Source organism: Eretmochelys imbricata, chromosome 3 (genome assembly GCF_965152235.1).
Source record: "Eretmochelys imbricata isolate rEreImb1 chromosome 3, rEreImb1.hap1, whole genome shotgun sequence".
In the NCBI taxonomy this organism is placed as follows: Eukaryota; Metazoa; Chordata; order Testudines; family Cheloniidae; genus Eretmochelys; species Eretmochelys imbricata.
The window spans coordinates 186,445,075-186,464,167 of record NC_135574.1 but is presented as its reverse complement, the minus strand read 5'-3'; the positions used below and the strand labels follow the sequence as shown (position 1 = coordinate 186,464,167).

The 19,093-nt window shown below is 45.3% G+C and overlaps 1 protein-coding gene across 7 annotated transcripts in view; it reads left to right on the top strand.

The window, feature by feature from the left end:
- The window catches only part of CCDC88A (coiled-coil and HOOK domain protein 88A), a 365,179-nt gene that overhangs the window by 206,531 nt on the left and 139,555 nt on the right, over positions 1-19,093 (top strand). For all 7 annotated transcript variants that reach the window (XM_077813951.1, XM_077813949.1, XM_077813948.1 and 4 more), the window contains 2 exons: positions 3,784-3,865; positions 14,870-15,028. In XM_077813951.1, coding sequence (XP_077670077.1) covers positions 3,784-3,865; positions 14,870-15,028 — 241 coding nt within the window. The remainder of the gene's footprint in view (positions 1-3,783; positions 3,866-14,869; positions 15,029-19,093) is intronic.

Here is a 19,093-nt window from a genome sequence, read left to right as displayed (position 1 = left end):
TGACTCAGGATCCACGCCCTCTTTCGGTATTGGATCACTTGTTTCCTTTCCGTACTGCATAGTCCTGAATAACCTCAGACTGTGGCAGTTTTCATCCATCCTCCCCGTTGCACCTCCCAACCCCGTCCCTCTTCAGGGACCCTTCTCACGAGCAGCTCCTCGTCCAGGAGGTGGAATCCCTCCTGTGTGTGGGGGGCCGTAGAGGAAGTTCCTTGAGATCTGAGGAGGAAGGGGTTTTTACTCCTGATATTTCCTAATCCCAAAGGCCGAAGGGGGCATCAGGCCCATCCTAGACCTGCGTCGACTCAACAAATATTTTAAAACGTTGAAGGTCTGCATGGTCTCTCTGGCCTCCATCATCCCTGCCCTGGATCCGGGAGACTGGTATGCCACCCTTGATTTAAAAGACGCTTATTTCCACATCTCAATCTTCCGTGGGCACAGGAGATTCCTCCGGTTCATGGTGGTACTGTACCACTACCAATTCACCGCATTCCCCTTCGGTCTCTTGTCAGCCCCAATGGTTTTCACAAAGTGCATGGCTGCGGTGGCAGTTTACCTGAGATGTCGAGGCATGCAGATCTATCCATATTTTGACAACTGGCTAGTCAAAGGCGGTTTACAAGCTCAGGTCCATTACAGCTTCAGCATAGTACGGCCCACGTGTCGAGAGCTGGGTCTGCTTATGAACGAGCAGAAATCAACTCTGATCCCAGTTCAGAAAATAGAGTTTATAGGAGCAGTGCTCAACTCTACTCAGGCCAGGGCCTACCTGCCGGAGACCTGGTTCCAACCGATGTCAGAACTCATCACCCACATCAAGGCCTATCTGCTCACGACCTCCTGGGCATGACTCAGGCTGCTGGGCCACAAGGCAGTATGTACTTAGGTGGTGCAGTATGCATGGCTGCATCTCAGACCTCTGTAGATGTGGCTGCCATCAGTTTACTCCCCCAGCAGACACCACTTGGACTTGCTTCTCGCAATTCCATTGAGCGTTCTGGCATCATTGACTTGCTGGTCAGAACCGTGGATGGTGATGAACCGAGTCCCCTTCACTGCCCCATACCTGTCAGTGACATTGGTCTCAGATGATGAAGACCTGGAGTGGGGAGCCCACCTCAGCAGTCTCTGTACTCAGGGCCTCTGGTCCCAGGAGGATATCTCTCTTCACATAAATGTCAGGGAACTCAGGATGATACTCTTGGCTTGCTAGGCATTCCTTCCCTACCTGTCAGGGAGAGCTGTACAGATCTTGACAAAAAATATGGCCACGATGTTCTACATCAGCAAGCAAGGATGAGCTCGCTGCTCAGCCCTGTGTCAGGAGGCTCTTCGATTGTGAGACTTTTGTGTGGAACACGCCGTTCACCTCAAGGTGTCACATCTCCCTGGGGGCTGGAATGCACTGGTGGATCTCCTCAGCAGGTTCTTCTCTCACCTGAGTGGTCCCTGCACCCGTTGGTTGTCAGCTCCATCTTCCAGAGGTGGGGGACTCCCCTGGTGGACCTTTTTGCTTCCAGACAGAACAGGAGATTCCTGCATTTTTTCTCAATGCACGGTCTCGGCCAGGGCTCCGTGTCTGATGCCTCCCTGCTCTTGTGGGCAGTGGAACTGCTGTACACCTTCCCACCCAAAACCCTTAGTCCACAGGGTCCTTAACCCTCACCTTGTCCCTTCTGTGATCTTTATCTTGATTGGTTCGGCATGCTTCTGGACCTTTTGGTAGCAGCCACACTAGAGCTCCCGCTACTCCTGGACTTGATCTCGCAGAACCAAGGTCAGTTGCTTCACCCAAACCTTTTGTCCCTGCATCTGATGGCTTGGCTGCTGCATGGTTGAACCCTTGGGAGTGGGCCTGCTCGGAGCAGGTCCAGCAAGTCTTACTGGGTAGAGGGAAACCCTCTACCGGAGCGACCTATTTTGCTAAGTGGAAGCACTTCACTTGTTGGGCCTCTGATCAGGGTCTTTCCCCCTCTCAGTCGTCTAGTCCATCTTGGACTATTCACTCCACCTGAAGTACCAGGGTCTGACCCTATCATCAGTCAAGGTCCACCTTGCGGCCATCTCGGCATTCCACCCTCTGGTCCAAGGTAAATCAGTCTTCATGCACGAGATAACAGTCAGGTTCCTTAATGCCTTGGAAAAACTGTACCCTCAGTTTTGCGACCCAATTCCCCCATGAATCTGGTACTGTCTGAATCTTGAATCTGGTACTGTCAAGGCTCACAGAACCCCCACTTTGAGCTGTTGGCATCTTGTTTGCTGCTGCTCTTTTCATGGAAGATGGCCTTCCTAGTGACAATTAGATTGGCCAGAAGGGTCTCCGAAATTAGAGCCCAAACTTCAGAACCCTCTTATATGGTGTTCTTCAAGGACAAGGTCCTACTGTGCCCCCAGCTGTCCTTCCTGCGAATGGTGGTGTCACAGTTCCATAACAACTAGGGCATTTTTCTGCCTGTCTTGCTTCTGTAGTCTCACAGATCGGATGAGGAACATTGGCTGCATACCTTAGACGTTAGGCGGGTGCTAGTCTTCTATATCGAACCCTTCCGCAAGACAACATGGCTCTTTATAGCGGTGGTGGACAGGATGAAAGATTTGCTGGTATCATCCCAGAGGATCTCAGCCTGAATAACCGCCTGCATCAGGATGTGCTATGAGCAGGCAAAAGTTCCGCCTCCGGCCATTGTTACAGCCCATTCTACAAGGGCCCAGGCTTTGTCAGAAGCATTCCTCGGGCAGATTCCAATCCAGGACATCTGCAGGGCCACGACATGGTCATGAATTCATACCTTCACGTCCCATTATGCCATCACCCAGCAGGCTGTGACGATGTCACTTTTGGGAGAGCAGTGTTCCAGTCGACATGTCCATGAACTCTGAGTCCACCACCAGGGATACTGCTTGGAAGTCACCTAGCATGGAATCGATATGAGCAAGCACTTGAAGAAGAAAAAATGGTTATTAATGTTCTGTAACTGTTGTTCTTTGAAATGTGTTGCTCAAGTCCATTCCATGACCCGGCCTCCTTCCCCTCTGTTAGAGTTACCGGCAAGAAGGAACTGAAAGGGTGTGGGGCCGGCAGCGCCCCTTATACCGGCTCATAAGTGCACGGTTTCGGGGGCGCTAGGACCGGCCCCTATGGATACCACTAAGGGAATAATCTCCAGCAGCGGTGCATATGGTACGCACACGCCTGACATGAAATGAACATGAGCAACACATCTTGAAGAACAGTTATGGAAGGTTAGTGCCAGTTTTTTCTTTTGGAGGTGTTGCACATCTTCATTCCAAGACCCACCCTCCTTTCCCTTTATATTGGAGTCTGTCTGGTGAGAAGGAACTGTGGAGGATTGAGGGCATTTCTGCCCTTTATACCATCGCACAGCAGTCCAAGGCAGCAGTGGGCACATGCAGTGCCCTGACAGGTGCCACTGATGGAAGAATCTCCAACAGTGCACTGGGTACGCACACACTTGCAGTGGAATGGACATATGCAACACATCGTGAAAAACAGCCATTAGGAAACAGGTTAGTAATACTTTATTCCTCAAAAATTGTGTTCTCTATAACATACATTGATTTGCTGTAGCTTTTGTTTTGCAATGCAAAACTCCCAGAAATTATGGATTAAATAAAGAAAAGTTTGAGTAATATCAAGAGGTAGTTATTGTTGCCCAGCTACTGTCAGTAATTTAAATATTGGCAAATAAGACAATGATTCAGTGGTATAGTGGTATAGTACTATATTATTTTAATTACATTTTTTGTTTTTTCAAGGGAGGAAAAAACTGAGCAGTTGCTGGATTGTAAACAAGAACTTGAACAGTTGGAGGCTGAACTAAAAAGACTGCAGCAGGAGGTGTGTATCTTGGACATCTATTATACAAAGTCAACAGAACTTTTAAGAATTTGACCATCTCCATAACAGTATTATTTTCATTTTTCAACTTATGCAGTATTTTTGTTTTGTTGCATTAATATCACATCTATAAATATGAATGAACTTTTATAACTTATTAATTGATTGACTTTATCCAGTTTGTCTTAATTGCAAAAATTATCACTTATTATATATTAATGGGTCTTCAAAGAGTGGCCTGTGCAAAAGTCTCACATCTATGTTGTACCACCAGAATACCCCACAAATGTGAATGTACAGAGGCGTATCTTGAAAAGCTCCAGTAGCCTTCATTTTTAATTCTCTATTTTGTGTATGTCTGTTGATAAACAAAGGGTGAAAAGGCACTTTTCAATTATTCTTCAGTACACCTATATATAAAACCATATTTCAGGTCATTCATAGATACTATCGTAAGTGGAAGAACTTTGGTCCTCCTATTGTGATTCATAGAGAGATGGACAAATGTACAAAAAGAGATTCATCTTTGAGTAAATGCAGACATGTATTCCCAGTAGGTGTGTGCATGCCTCATGCACAGGAGCCAGAGACTTGTGCCTAGTACCCACAGAGGGGCAGTGCTCGTGCCTCATAGCTGTCGCCCCTCCCCTGGCTCAATTCCTTCTTACCACCCATCAGCTGGAGTTGGAGCTCTGTGTGGTTATTGCTCCACAACCTCGTGAACTTGTATTTTCTAGCCTAGTTGTTCCGTATATAGTTGATCATTAGTCGTTCATTAGTTTAGAGTTAGTATAGTGTCATTTTTAATGGTACTGCCCCCCCCCCCCGCCCGGTGATGCCCTTAGCAGGGTTTACGCACTGCCGTTCGTGTGGGGCAATGCCCAACAGTGACCCCTGTATGCACTGCCTGCTTTGACTTGGTGAAGCCCACCTGAAGGAACGCTGCTCGATCTGTTGTTTGTTCAAGAAGAGGACTCAGGTGGCGCGGCACCTTTGCCTGAAGCAGCACCTACTTGAGAAAGCCATGATGCCTGACCTGGTACAGAGGCCTTCCTCAGGTCTTGAGTCCTTCCTCAAGCCTCATATCACCCTTGGGCTTGGAGGTAGATTGGCTGCCCCTAGTTCTGGGGCTGGGTCACCTCCAGAGAGGCACAGAAATAATTCTCTGTCATCAGTGCCAAGGAAGAGGTTACATAAAACCAACTGGGAATGTTCCAGGTCCTGGAGTGACTCTTCTGCCTCCTCTAAGAGTGCAGGCCAGCTCAGTACCAACTCCGGCATGCAGGATGGTGTGGGGGCTTCTGACCCTCCCTTGATACAGGGTAGGGAAGGCAGATCTACATCTTGTTGTCCTTCAGCTGGGGGTTACAAATCAGCAAGACCTGCTGACCAAATATGACTTTCTTAATTAGTCAGTTATGGCTATGTTTGAAGAGCATTTGCCTGAGACCTCCCGGGATGAATTTCAGGAGTTCGTTGCTGAGGGCTCCTTAGTGGCAAAGATGGCCTTATAATCTGACCACAATATGGCAGATGCTTGGCCAGGGCGATGACTTAAACTATTACTATGAGGAGGGTTTCTTGGCTCCAGATCTCAGGGATTGCGCTGGATGTCCAGCAAACAATTGAGGACTTGCCGTTTGATGGCTGAACCCTATTCTTGGACAAAACAGATTAAACCCTCCATTCTTTTGAAGATTTGAAGGCTACCCTGCTGTTACTGGGGGTGTACTCCCCATTGGCGTAGAGACACTGTAGCGAGACAGAGTGGCCTCCCTGTGACGCTGACAGGGACGAACCACTCCCCGCCCCCTGGTGGGCCGAGCCAGGCTAGGCCTGCCCCTTGTGCTGGAAGCGGAGGGGCAGAACAGGAAGTATAAGAGGTGGGGCCTGCAGCTCAGTTGAGGGAGAGCCAGAGAAGGAGTCAGACACTGCTGCCTTGCTGCTGGCCACTGAATCAGGAACTGACCTGTATCAACTCCTGCTTCTGGGGGAGTACTTGGAGGAGCTGCCGCCCGGTGAATACCCGGAGGAGCTGCTGGAACTGCTGGCTGTCGAGTACCCTGAGGGCACAAGTAGGGGTAAGTAGTAGCCCAGGGAAACCAGACATTAGTCCGGTTGTGTTTGCTGAATCTACAGTAAGCATGTTTCAGTAGAACCTTTGCTGACCCAGTGGCGGGATTTCCCACCGCTGTGGGATCCAGTGGAATAGCACTGGCCTGGGTCCCCCTACCCACTGCTGCTAACACCACCCTGAGGGTAGTAGCCTACTCACCTTAGGCAGGATGGCCTGCATTTGTTTGCTGTCTGCCCAGCCAGGGAGCTGAGTCATAGACTGCTTTTGCTCTGCTCCGCCCAGAGGGCCTGAGCCTGACTGTTTGCTGTCTACCCAGCCAAGGAGTTGGGTCATAGGCTGCCATTGCTCTGCCCTGCCCAGAGTGCTTGAGCCTGACTGCTTGATATTGCTCGGCCCCATCTAGAGGGCTGAGCCTTACTGTGCCTGCTGCCTGCCCCAGCCGGAGGGCTGGCTACAGACTGTTATTGGTGCTAATCTCCTGTTGATCGGCTCTCAGCAGCTTGGTAGCCTTCCTCGGATGCTGACAGGGAGGAACCACTGCAAGCCACTACAGATGCCATTATGGGGCACAACAGCACCAGCCGTATAAGCCACAGCCCCACTTTGTCCAACCCGTTCCCCCAAAACAGCGAGACTATTCCAGGAAGCAGGATAGGTTTCATAAGAGGAATCACTGGAGCTTGGGACCTGGGCGCTCAATGCACCCTCCTTTGATATCTGCTGAGCGCCTGTTTTGAGTCATTGGTCCAGAGTACTCTGCCAGTTGTTCTTCCTCCTCCCTGTTCCTTTGGGGACAGGCTGGCTTGTTTTTTCAATGCCTGGATCTCAATAACATTGGACAGCAGGGTCCTAGACACTGTCAGATCAGGCTATGCCAATGGTGGGCAACCTGCGGCCCGCGGGCCACATGTGGCCCATCAGGGTAATCAGATTGCAGGCTGCGAGACATTTTGCTGACATTGACCATCTGCAGGCACAGCAGTTTGCTGTTCCCAACCAATGGGAGCTGTGGGAAGCAGCGGCCAGCACATCTCTGCATGGCTCAGCTCTCTGATAGCATTGGGAGTGGTAGAGTTGGGTCTGCCAGAACACCACAGATGTGTGTTCTATTCCTAGTATTTCCTGATTTTGAAATCCAAGGACAGGATGAGGCCCATCCTCAACCTCTGCAGACTCATCACTGGGGAAGCATCACATGGAAGTAACAGAGGAGGAGAAGAACCTCAAAGTATTGGTTGATCACAGGATGACTCTGAGCCGCCAATGTGATATGGCTGTGAAAAAAACTAATGCAGTCTTGGGATGCATCAGACGAGGTATTTCCAGTAGAGATAAGGAGGTGTTAGTACCATTATACAAGGCACTGGTGAGACCTCATCTGGAATATTGTGTGTAGTTCTGGTCTCCCATGTTTAAGAAGGATTAATTCAAACTGGAACAGGTACAGAGAAGGGCTACTAGGATGATCCGAGGAATGAAAAACCTGTCTTATGAAAGGAGATTCAAAGAGCTTGGCATGTTTAGCCTAATCAAAAGAAGGCTTAGGGGAGATATGGTTGCTCTCTCTAAATATATCAGAGGGATAAATACCAGGGAGGGAGAGGAATTATTTAAGCTCAGTACCAATGTGGACACAAGAACAAATGGATATAAACTGGCCATCAGGAAGTTTAGACTTGAAATTAGACAAAGGTTTCTAACCATCAGAGGAGTGAAGTTTTGGAATAGCCTTCCAAAGGGAGCAGTGTGGCAAAAGACATATCTGTCTTCAAGACTAAGCTTGATACGTTTATGGAGGGGATGGTATGATGGGATAGCCTAATTTTGGCAATTAATTGATCTTTGACTATTAGCGATAAATATGCCCAATGGCCTAGGATGGGATGTTAGATGGGGTGGGATCTAAGTTACTACAGAGAATTCTTTCCTGGGTGTCTGGCTGGTGAGTCTTGCCCACATGCTCAGGGTTTAGCTGATCACCATACTTGGGGTCGGAAAGGAATTTTCCTTCAGGGCAGATTGGCAGAGGCCCTGGGGGTTTTTCACCTTCGTCTGCAGCATGGGGCACGAGTCACTTGCTGGAGGATTCTCTGCACCTTGAAGTCTTTAAACCACAATTTGAGGACTTCAGTAGTTCAGACACAGATTAGGTTTTATTACAGGAGTGGGTGGGTGAGCTTCTGTGGCCTGCATTATGCAGGAGGTCAGTCTAGATAATCATAATGGTCCCTTCTGACCTTAAAGTCTATGATTCTATGACTCAACAAGTTAATCAAATATATGAGGTTCCGCACGGTTACTCTGTCAGCTATCTGCCAGGTGCTGTCTCAGAACAACTGGTTTGCTGCTCTGGACCTTCAAGACACCTACTTCCTGTGATTCAGCAGAATGGCCACACTGAAGTATCTTCACTTCATGGTAGGAGACTGCCATTTTCATTACATGGTTCTTCCATTCAGTCTCTCTTCTGCCCCCTGGGTCTTCATCACCAAATGCATGGCGGTGGTCATGGCATATCTCAAGAGGAAGGGAATCCATGTCTTTCTCTGTCTCAGCAACTGGTTGTTGAAGGGCGGCTCCAGAGAAGAAGTTTGTGCCTATTTCAATACCACCATGCACTTGCTTGACCATCTGGGGCTCATTCTAAACACCATCAAGTTGACTTTGGTCCCCACTCAGCAAATAGAGTGAATTGGGGCCCTTTTAGTTTCACGAAGTCAAGAGCATTTCTGCCAGCCGATTGCTTCCAGGTGATCTGACAGCTAGACCTCAGCCTACAATCGCAAACATCTATGATGGTTCGTGTGTGCCTGAGCCCGTTGAGCCACATGTCTGCATGTACCAGGTGGTTTATCTTGCCAGGTTATGCTTTTGTCCTCTTCACAGATGTGGCTCAGGACGGTTTATTGCCCTGCCCTGTACTTTCTTGACAGATTGGTTCAGCTTCCTTGGCCATGCAGTGTGTACAAAGGGGTCCCCTTCGCTTGGCCCTTTCCACCAGTGGTTATTGATGCATCCCTTCCGGGTTGGGGGAGTGCATCTAGACTCGTTGTGGGTGCAGGGCCTGTGGTCAGAGCAGGACCCCTTGCTCCATATCAGTGTGTTGGAGCCAGAATGCATGTTGTGCCTTTCGGGACTGGATCAGACATTCAGTGATTCACATACTCACGGACAATACTACCGTGATGTACAATGTGAATAAACAAGGGTGAGCTTGCTCCAGAGCACTCTGCCTGGAGACAATCAATCTGTGGCAGTTCTGTATTGATGAGGACATTACCCCAATGGAAAACAATAGTTTTCCATTTGCCGGGGGTCCAGAGTTGTCTTGCGGATCATCTCAGCAGGGTCTTCTCCCCGAGCCATGATTGGTCCCTGAAGACAGAGGTCCTCCGGGGGGTGGTTGCAACTTGGGGCATTCCCACAATCGACTGCTTTGTGACAAGTGAAAACAGGAAGTATTGCCTATTCTGATCTCAGGAGGGACTCAGCCTGGGCTTCCTCTCCAACGCCTTCCACTGCAGCTGAAAGCGAGGTCTGCTGTATGCATTCCCTCTTATACCGGTCCTTACCCAGATCATGACAGATCAAGGAGTAATGGTCTCAAGTTGCAGTGGGAGAGGTTTAGATTGGCTATTAAGAAAAACTTTTTCACTAGGAGGGTGGTGAAGCACTGGAATGGGTTACCTAGGGAGGTGGTGGAATCTCCTTCTTTAGAGTTTTTAAGGTCAGGCTTGACAAAGCCCTGTCTGGGATGATTTAGTTGGGGATTGGTCCTGCAGGCAGTTGGACTAGATGACCTCCTGAGATCCCTTCCAACCCTGATATTCTATGACTCTGTGATTGCCAGGCTCAAGGCGGACCGAGCCAGACTCATCCTCATCACCTGGTGTGGTCAAGACAGCACTTGTTCTTGTATCTTCTCACTGTCATTTCAGCCTTCCACGCCGCTTCCTCTCCTTCGCGACCTCCTCAAGCAGTACTATGGCCTCACCTTTCAACTAGCGATGGCTCTGCTGTCCCTGATGGCATGGTGGCTGAATGAGATTGAAGGGTTGTTGTTCCGAGACTGTCCAACAGGTACTACTTAACAGTAGGAAGCCTTCCACTGGAGCAGCCTACTTGGTGAAGTGGAAGAGGTTTTCCATTTGGTCCTTAGCCCATGGGACCCGTCCGGCAGACACTTCCAGCCAGGACATCTTGGAGTACTTGCTGCACCTTCAGGAATTGGCCTAGCACTCAGTTCTTTGAGAGTGCATGTGGCAGCAATATCAGCTTTTCATCTGCCCATCGAAGGGAAGTCAGTTTCCTCAAAAGCTTTGGTGATGAGATTTCTCAGCGGGCTCCTCCGCCTACATCCTCCAGTCCAAGAGCCAGCCTCCTTGTGGGACCTGAACATGGTTTTAGCAGCTCTGATGGGGTCTCCGTTAGAGCTCCTTCCTTCCTGCCCACTGTCCCTCCTGTCTCAGAAGATGGCATTCTTGATAGCCATTACTTTGACCAGGAGAGAGTGTGAGTTACAGGCCTTCATGGCTGGTTCTCCTTACACACAGTGCTCCAGGGACAAAGTTGACCACTCTTGAAGTTTGTTTCCAAGATGGTCTCCCAATTTCACCTGCACCAGGTGGTGTACTTGCCTGTATTTTTTCCCGAACTGCATTCCTTTCCAGAGGAGCAGTGCCACTCTACATGTTAGCTGTTGTCTAGCCTTCTTTCTGGACAGGACGGAACAGTTTGGTGCCTCAGCACCTCTTCTCACCTATTCATAATATATGCGGACTGTATGAAGTGTCAAGAGGTCTCGGTGCAGACCATCTCCAGGTGGATAACATCTTGCATCAGGAGTGCTTACGAGATAGCGTCTGGTGTGCCCCTCAACAGATATGTGTGCATTTGACAAGAGTGCAGGCAACGTCAGTGGTGTTCCTTGATGATGTTTCCATATTGGGCACTGTCCCTGGTTCTAAGCACTAAGCAGGGTCCTGGTTCTAATACTAGGCTGGGCCTTGACTCTAACTCTTACCCAGGGTTTTCAGAACCCAAAGCAGTAGTAACTTAACTAGAAAAGGAGTACTTGTGGCACCTTAGAGACTAACCAATTTATTTGAGCATAAGCTTTCGTGAGCTACAGCTCACTTCATCGGATGCATAAAAGTGGAAAATGCAGTGAGGAGATTTATATACACACAGGAGATTTAAGTTAAGATTTAACTTAACTGTTTCTCTCCAGGTGGTGTCAGATCCTCTGTCTGCAAAATGATTGGCACAAACCAAAGTGCTTTTACCTAACACTACTTTTTCATTAGGTCTTAAACATGCGTGCACACACACATACACAAGCTGTAGCAGTAGGGTTAGAGCATTCCAAAAATTTTATATACCCAAAGGCTGAAATGGTTTTGAGGAATCAGCAACCAGCCTTCCAAGGGCCCTCCTTCTGTCCAGTTGCTGGGGAGTTTAGGTACCAGATTCTTGCCCAAAGAAAAGCTTCCTTGGATTGCTTCAAAGTATATTCTTTCACCTAATCTTTTATAGTGAACTTAAACAAAGCACATAACTCATACTGATTCCTAGTGGGTCACCATAAGTAACCCCGGTGGGTCACCAGTTCTCCCAGTTTCAGCAAACTACTCATTATCTCTTATTATTAAAGCATTTCTAGTCATAACAACAATAAAATGTATATGTCAGAGGCTCCTAACCAACGTTGACTGTCCAAACATTCCTTCCATTTTCATGGTACATTAAATCCCTCCCACTCTGATTAGACAAACAGCAAATATGCAGCTGTCTGGCCTTGCCTCTCAGGGTCTACGATTATTCCTAGCTATGTGTTATTTGTTCTTTAGCTAGCACTACCTGGACACACAAGATGGCTGACTGAATATTGTCTCATTCTGGGGTTACACACAAATGTCAAATTTGGGGGTTACACTAACCACTAGGTCAGACCACCCACATCCTGATCCTGACACCTGTTTTGGCAGACTTGTCCTACTGTCATTGTTTCAGTAGACTCAAAGTACCCATCTCCAGGTCTTTATTTACTGCTCATGGGTTACCATAATACCCGTGGACAATCACTCAAAGAAGAAAAAACAGTTTACTTTCCCATAACTAGTGATTCTTTGACATCTGTTATACACATATATTCAACAACCTGCCCTTCTTCCCTGCTACTGTGGGCTATTTGGCAATCTGCATTCTGTTTTGGTGAAGAAACTTGAGAGTGGTTGCAGCCGCACCACGCTTTGTGCTCTCTAAGCTATCAGTCACTGGAGAGCATGCAGGGCACAGATGCAGCCCCAACAGACACTGCTATTCAAAAGTGTCTGATCTTGTGTGCATGAGAAGTGGAATACATGTGGACGACACATCTCGAAAAATGACAGTTCTAGTAAGGTAAATAAACATTCTGTGTTGTCTTTACTATATGTTACTGTTAAAGTGACAAGAAATTCTTTTTTCTTCTGAAGGCAATTGTATTGTACTTTTGTTCTCATTCATCAGTGACTCCATTTTTTAAAATACTAGTTCAGTACTAGTATTGCTCAGCATTGTCAGGGGTTTAGTAACGAGTCCTTGGTGATTCCTCCCTCAGGGGGTGGGGGAACCTGACCACACTCAGTTGTCTACACTGGGTAGTTGCGACACCGCCCCCACTTCCCTGCTATCTGCGTTTTGTGGGCCTCCTGAAGTCCAGGGGGACCATTTAGGTGAGGCAGAGGGGGCTCCTCCACGCCTCCACCCAGTTTCGTACCACTGGCTGGGAGTGACGTCGCTCACTCCTCTCCCCCCTTCCCTCACTGGCCTATTCTTTGCTCAGCAAATAAGAATGCAGAGGTTTATCTGGTAGGGCTGGGAGCTTCTGCAACACTTTTTCATTCCTGAAACAAACATGCTCAGGTAATGGTGGGAGGCAGGAAGCTCTCAAGCTCTGTGCTTAGGCCGGAAGATGCTTGCTGTAGATTTCATCATGATCTGCCCCTCACCCTTCACATGTCAACATGTTAAAAGGCCTTTTGCTTCTAAGGCAAGCCCTTTGTGACACCAATAGATATGAGGTTGCTCAGGTGGGGGAGGGGGCTGCTGCGCCAGGCACATTCAGAGGATAATTATCCTCACAGACAGGCCAGCTTTGGAAGCTTCAGGCTGCAAGAATAGCACTGCAGAGTAGACCACCCTGCGGTGAAGAAACAAGTGTGTGCTGCCGCCACCAAAAATATTGTTTTAAATACACTTAAAATTTTCCCAATTTTTTTCCAACTCTCTAATTTTTTAGTGAATGGCACCAGTGTGGCCATTTATTCTACCATTTAGTCCCACTTGTCTGTGGGGGGTCTTTCCTTTGCCTACAATGGGCTTTGGGTCAGGTCCATCGGCTGTGACACAGAAACACTGATTCCTCTGTGAATGTCTGGATTTTATCAAATCTCCCCAGAGTGTGGTTGCACTTTTCTAGGACCTTTCCCCAGAATACGTTTTGAGGAGCTGCTGCCCTCAAGCAGCCATTTTGCAGCTGTCGGCTGTATCTCCTTTTCCTGCTGGTAAGTATTCTTATCTCCTGTTGTACTTACTCTAACATTTCTGAGGGTATGGCAGAGTCTCATAACCTTCAGTACCATCTGTGAATTTCATTGCGGTGATGTTTACTCTCACTAATCCTTACAGCAACACACAAGAAACATCCTTCTAACTTAATCCTTCGTATTTATCGTAACTGTTTGTATAAACCCTTCAGTTAACATAAACACAAGCAAATCTGCAAAATTTGGCTGCCAAAATTTGTTTTTTATAGATCCGTGCTGCTAACATCCAAACATGTGTATCTGCTATCTGTGTCAAGGCTTCAGAACTGATACCTCAAGGTTTGGGATTGGCAATATCTTGCTGTATTATCTCCTGATTGTTCTAATCTTACGTATACACTTAAAATGTGGGTTTAATTGTTGTTTGTATATTTTTTCTTTCTTTATATAGGAATGAGATACAGTGCTTCTGTCAGCTAATTTCTAAGTTATTATCTGCAAAAAATTAGTTTTCAAGTGCCTAAGTGGTCCCTTGAATCACAGTTAAAATTGTCTTTCCCCCCCACCCCTATCTGAAATGGCACCCCTGCTTAAGTCTCTCTAGCTGGGGGATCAAAATGAAAGTCACAAACCCCCACGCCTTCAGGGATACTCCCTCCCTGAGGTCACCACAAAAGGGGGTGGGGTGGTGCCAAAAATCCATCCCTAATGTAACAGGTTGGGGGAAATTGCTCTGTGGCAGGCTCTGCCTGTCTGTCTTACCCTGGTAGTCCACTGTACTTTCCTCAGGGTTGGGGTGAAGATCTCCTGCTTAGAAGTTCATACTGCAGCATCAGAAGTTGCTCCTGCTGTCTGCTATTTAGGGCAATCTTGCTCCTTTCCCCCTATTTACTGCAGGGTTCTCCCTTTTAAATGTCACCTTCCTATCATGCATGATAGACAGGGCCAGATAGTGGGTTGTGGGTGGACACTAGCCCTGCCACCAGGGCCTCTCTAGCCCCTTCCTATATACCCCATCACAGTTTTGGTTTGAATTGAGAATTAAGACACATAAAGAAGATTCAGCGTTTTTGTACTTGCTTTAAAGCATTTTCAAGTTGCTCATGTAAGAAATGACAAATAATGTGGATCTTTTGGGTAGGAATTTAATCACATTGAAGTAATTTTTCTTCGTTCTACTTGAAAGAAATATATGTTGAAACTCACTGAACCCCCCTTTCAAGAGCTTTAGTGTTAGATAGGAAACAAAATCTGGACATGTAATTTGTGTAAATATACATTATGTTTATATATTCCAATTAGGCAATCCATCTAGGTTTGTGAAAAAATAGAAAAAGAGATGAACAATATATCATTTCATAGATTACCTATCATATAACTTAATTTTTTATTTTCTAGAACATGAATTTGCTTTCGGATGCGCGCTCTGCCAGAGTGTACCGTGATGAGTTAGATGCACTCCGTGAGAAGGCAATCCGAGTTGACAAGCTTGAAAGTGAAGTCAGCCGATACAAAGAGAGGCTGCATGATATTGTATTTTACAAGGCTAGAGTTGAGGTATATGTAAAACAATTCTTAATCATATACAATTTGTTTTTTTAGTAAAAAACGTGTTGCCAATTGATATTGCTTTCTCTCTTTTTTTTTATTTTGACATGAAAGAAATGAAGACATGAAAGCAATTTGATAGATTCTTGCACTGCAATATATTATTCTATCTTGTCTGATAAATTGTTGTTTTCAAGATGAGTGTTCAAATATCTATCCACATGGAGTTTCATTTGAAGTCAGCAAGACTCTCTGTTAGTGCATGGGTCCATCTATGCAGATCCACTTGCAGGATCAGGGTCTACAAGCAGACATAAAGAAGACATGGGAAACACCCTGGAGGGAGTTAGCTTGAAATTTATTTTAAGTTTAATTTTTCATTCATTTCTTCTGGGCATCATGGGGGAAGGAAGTTTTCAGGAATGATCTGAATGAGGAAAAGAAGTTGGCATGGTGAACCAGGATTAGGACTGTATTTCATGCATAAAACATGGGAAAAGACAGAGAGATAGAATTGAAGAGACATTTCAAATTCTATCATGAATTAGAAATTGGTAAGAGACAAAAAAGACAGTGGGATGCCCAATTATCTTTACTAAGGCCACGACCTTTGTCTGGAAACAGCAGGTGAATGGGGATGTCACAAAATTTGCACAGAATGCAAAATTATTAAGGTAGTCAAAATCAGAAAAGTCTGTAAGGAACTTCAGGGGAACCTAAGAAAACTAGACAAATTGGCAGATCACATTCAATAAATGCAAGGTAATGTTTATTGGAAGGAATAATTTGAACTATGTTGCTAAGTTGTAAACTAACTTGGGAAAAAGATTTCAGTGTCATTTTGACATTTCACTAATGTCCTGTCTTCATTATGAAGCAGCAGTTAAAAAACAAGCAGTGTTAGTCTGTATAACGTATGATATAAAACACTGTAACTTTTATAATGACATTATATAACCTGATGGGACATCCTTACCTTGAAAACTGTGTTAAGTCTAGTCACTCAACTTGAAAAATGATATAACAGAAAATAGAAGAGGTTTTACAGACAGATGATAGAGATTATTAGAAACATGAAAATATTTCCATGTGAAGAGAAATTGAAAAAAATTAGGAATACTTAGTTTAGAGAGGGATAAAATAAAAGATCACATGACAGAAATATGTAAAATAATGTATGATATAGAGAAAGTCAGTTTGGTACTATTCTTTGCTCTTTCCTTTCATAGAACACTGAGGGAATCAATGAAATTGCAAGGCAGCAAATTTGAAACTGATGAAAGAAAATACATTTGTATGCAGTTTATAATTAAGCTATGGAACACATAGTCAGATATCATTGAAGCCAAGACCTTAGAAGGATTCAGAAAAGGATGAGACATTCATATAGACTGGAACATTCACAGTTACATTAGATAGGATAAAACATTTTTGAAGAATATAAAACCATATTTAAAAGCATAAGATAGCTACTAATTGATGAGAGTAGAAAAAAACTTCCCAATAAGCAGATTATTGCATAAAAGACTTCTATGGGGAATTGTTGCTCTTTCTTCTGAAGCATCTGGCTAGCTACTGTCAAAAACAGGACAAAACTGTTTTGATGAAGTATGGCAATTCCTGTGTTCCTAGAAGGGGAAAAATGAGATGAACGGAGCTTCAAAGCCAGCATCACTGGCAAAGTAGAGAAGGTACTTGAGAACTGTGGTAAGAGACAAGTTACAAGATGTCTGTTGGGACACAGTTATGTGGGACCTTTTTTGATTTCTGGAACTGAGACATTGTCATCAATGGTGGTGAAGTTCTTAAGACTTGTTTTCTTGGGGGATTTTTGCATCCATGTCAACATGGCCTTCTGTGATGAAGTTGTTCTACTATCACACCTTAAACCATGCAATAGTCTGACCAACTCCCAACTCTGACGAAACCTTACCTGGGTACAACAAATGGAGCAATCAACAATCTGTCATCAAACCTACCATTCCTGAACAAGCTCAAGTGTTCAAGTGTGGAACCTGAAATCAGTGAACTAAAATTGTGGTGTTGGAAACTAGGCTTGATTGGACAAAATATGCCCCAATAACAATTATGTGGGTGAAACCAGACAATCACTAGGCTCTACGTAAAAGAATAAATGGACACAAATCAGACGTCAAGAATTATAACATTCAAAAAACGGTTGGAGAACACTTCAATCTCTTTGGTCACTCAATTACAGACCTAAAAGTGGAAATTCTTCAACAAAAAAACTTCAAAAACAGACTCCAATGAGAGACTGCTGAATTGGAATTAATTTTCAAACTGGATACAATTAACTTAGGCTTGAATAGAGACTGGGAGTGGATGGGTCATTGCACAAAGTAAAACTATTTCCCCATGTTTATTCCCCCCTCCACTCCCCACTGTTCCTCAGACATTCTTGTCAACTGCTGGAAATGGCCCACCTTGATTATCACTACAAAAGGTTCCCTCCCGCCCCCGCTCTCCTGCTGGTAATAGCTCTCTTGTTACAGTGTGTATGGTATAGAATCATAGAATCATAGACTATCAGGGTTGGAAGGGACCCCTGAAGGTCATCTAGTCCAACCCCCTGCTCGAAGCAGGACCAATTCCCAGTTAAATCATCCCAGCCAGGGCTTTGTCAAGCCTGACCTTAAAAACTTCCAAGGAAGGAGATTCCACCACCTCCCTAGGCAACGCATTCCAGTGTTTCACCACCCTCTTAGTGAAAAAGTTTTTCCTAATATCCAATCTAAACCTCCCCCACTGCAACTTGAGACCATTACTCCTCGTTCTGTCATCTGCTACCATTGAGAACAGTCTAGAGCCATCCTCTTTGGAACCCCCTTTCAGGTAGTTGAAAGCAGCTATCAAATCCCCCCTCATTCTTCTCTTCTGCAGGCTAAAATGGTAACACCCATTGTTTCATGTTCTCTGTGTATATAAATCTCCCCACTGTATTTTCCACTGAATGCATCCGATGAAGTGAGCTGTAGCTCACAAAAGCTGTAGCTCACAATTTATGCTCAAATAAATTTGTTAGTTTCTAAGGTGCCACAAGTACTCCTTTTCTTTTCACTAGGCTCTTGAATGAACTCGCACAGGAAAATAATCAAACACAAAAACACCCTATCACCTGTGGGTGAACACTTTTCCCAGAGAGATCACTCTATGTCTGACTTCTCAGTCCTCGTCCTGAAAGGAAACCTGCACACTATTAAAAGACGATCCCAGGAGCTTAAATTCATAACTTTGCTAGACACTAAAAATCATGGACTGACCACAGACATTGGATTTATGGGTTATTACAACAATATGTAATGCACTAACAAACCCTCCAGCTGTTTTTTTTCCTCCTCCTTCCCTTCCTTTCTTCCCTGTGACTGAACGGGTGTCAACAGGCCACTTAACTTTGAATAGTCCTTGAAATATGTATTAACTGCTTATGTTAAACTTTCTGTTCAACCCTTGTGTTTAGCAGTGATACTTTAAATTTGGCTTGTTCTACACTACATGCTTACTTTGGTATAACTACATAGCTCAGTAGTGTGAAAAATGCACACCCCTGAGCGATGTAGTTATACCGACATTAATCCCCTACGTAGACAGCAATATGTCAGCAAGAGAGCCTCTCCTGCCAACATAGCTACTGCCTCTCATGGAGGTGGAGTTGTTAAGCCAATGGGTGAGATCTCTCCCAGAAGCTTGACTGTCTTCACCAGATATGAAATAGCGGCATGTAGACCAGCCCTTACTTTCCCAGACCTGAAGAAGAGCACTATGTAAGCTCAAAAGCTTGTCTCTCTCACTAACAGAAGTTGGTCCAATAAAAGATATTACCTTACTCACCTTGTCTCTCTAGAAAAAAATGAAATCATTTAAAAATATAGAGAAACTGATTTGGAGAACCATAGAAATAAGTGTTGCAGTAGCACATAAATTAAGGGCAAAATAAAATTTAACATTAGATTGCAGAAAATATTTTAATTAACAAGAAGCTATTTTTCCCCAAAATATGTTCAAATTACACAAAAAGCGTAGAAACTAAAAATTTCCACTAAAAATGAGAGCATA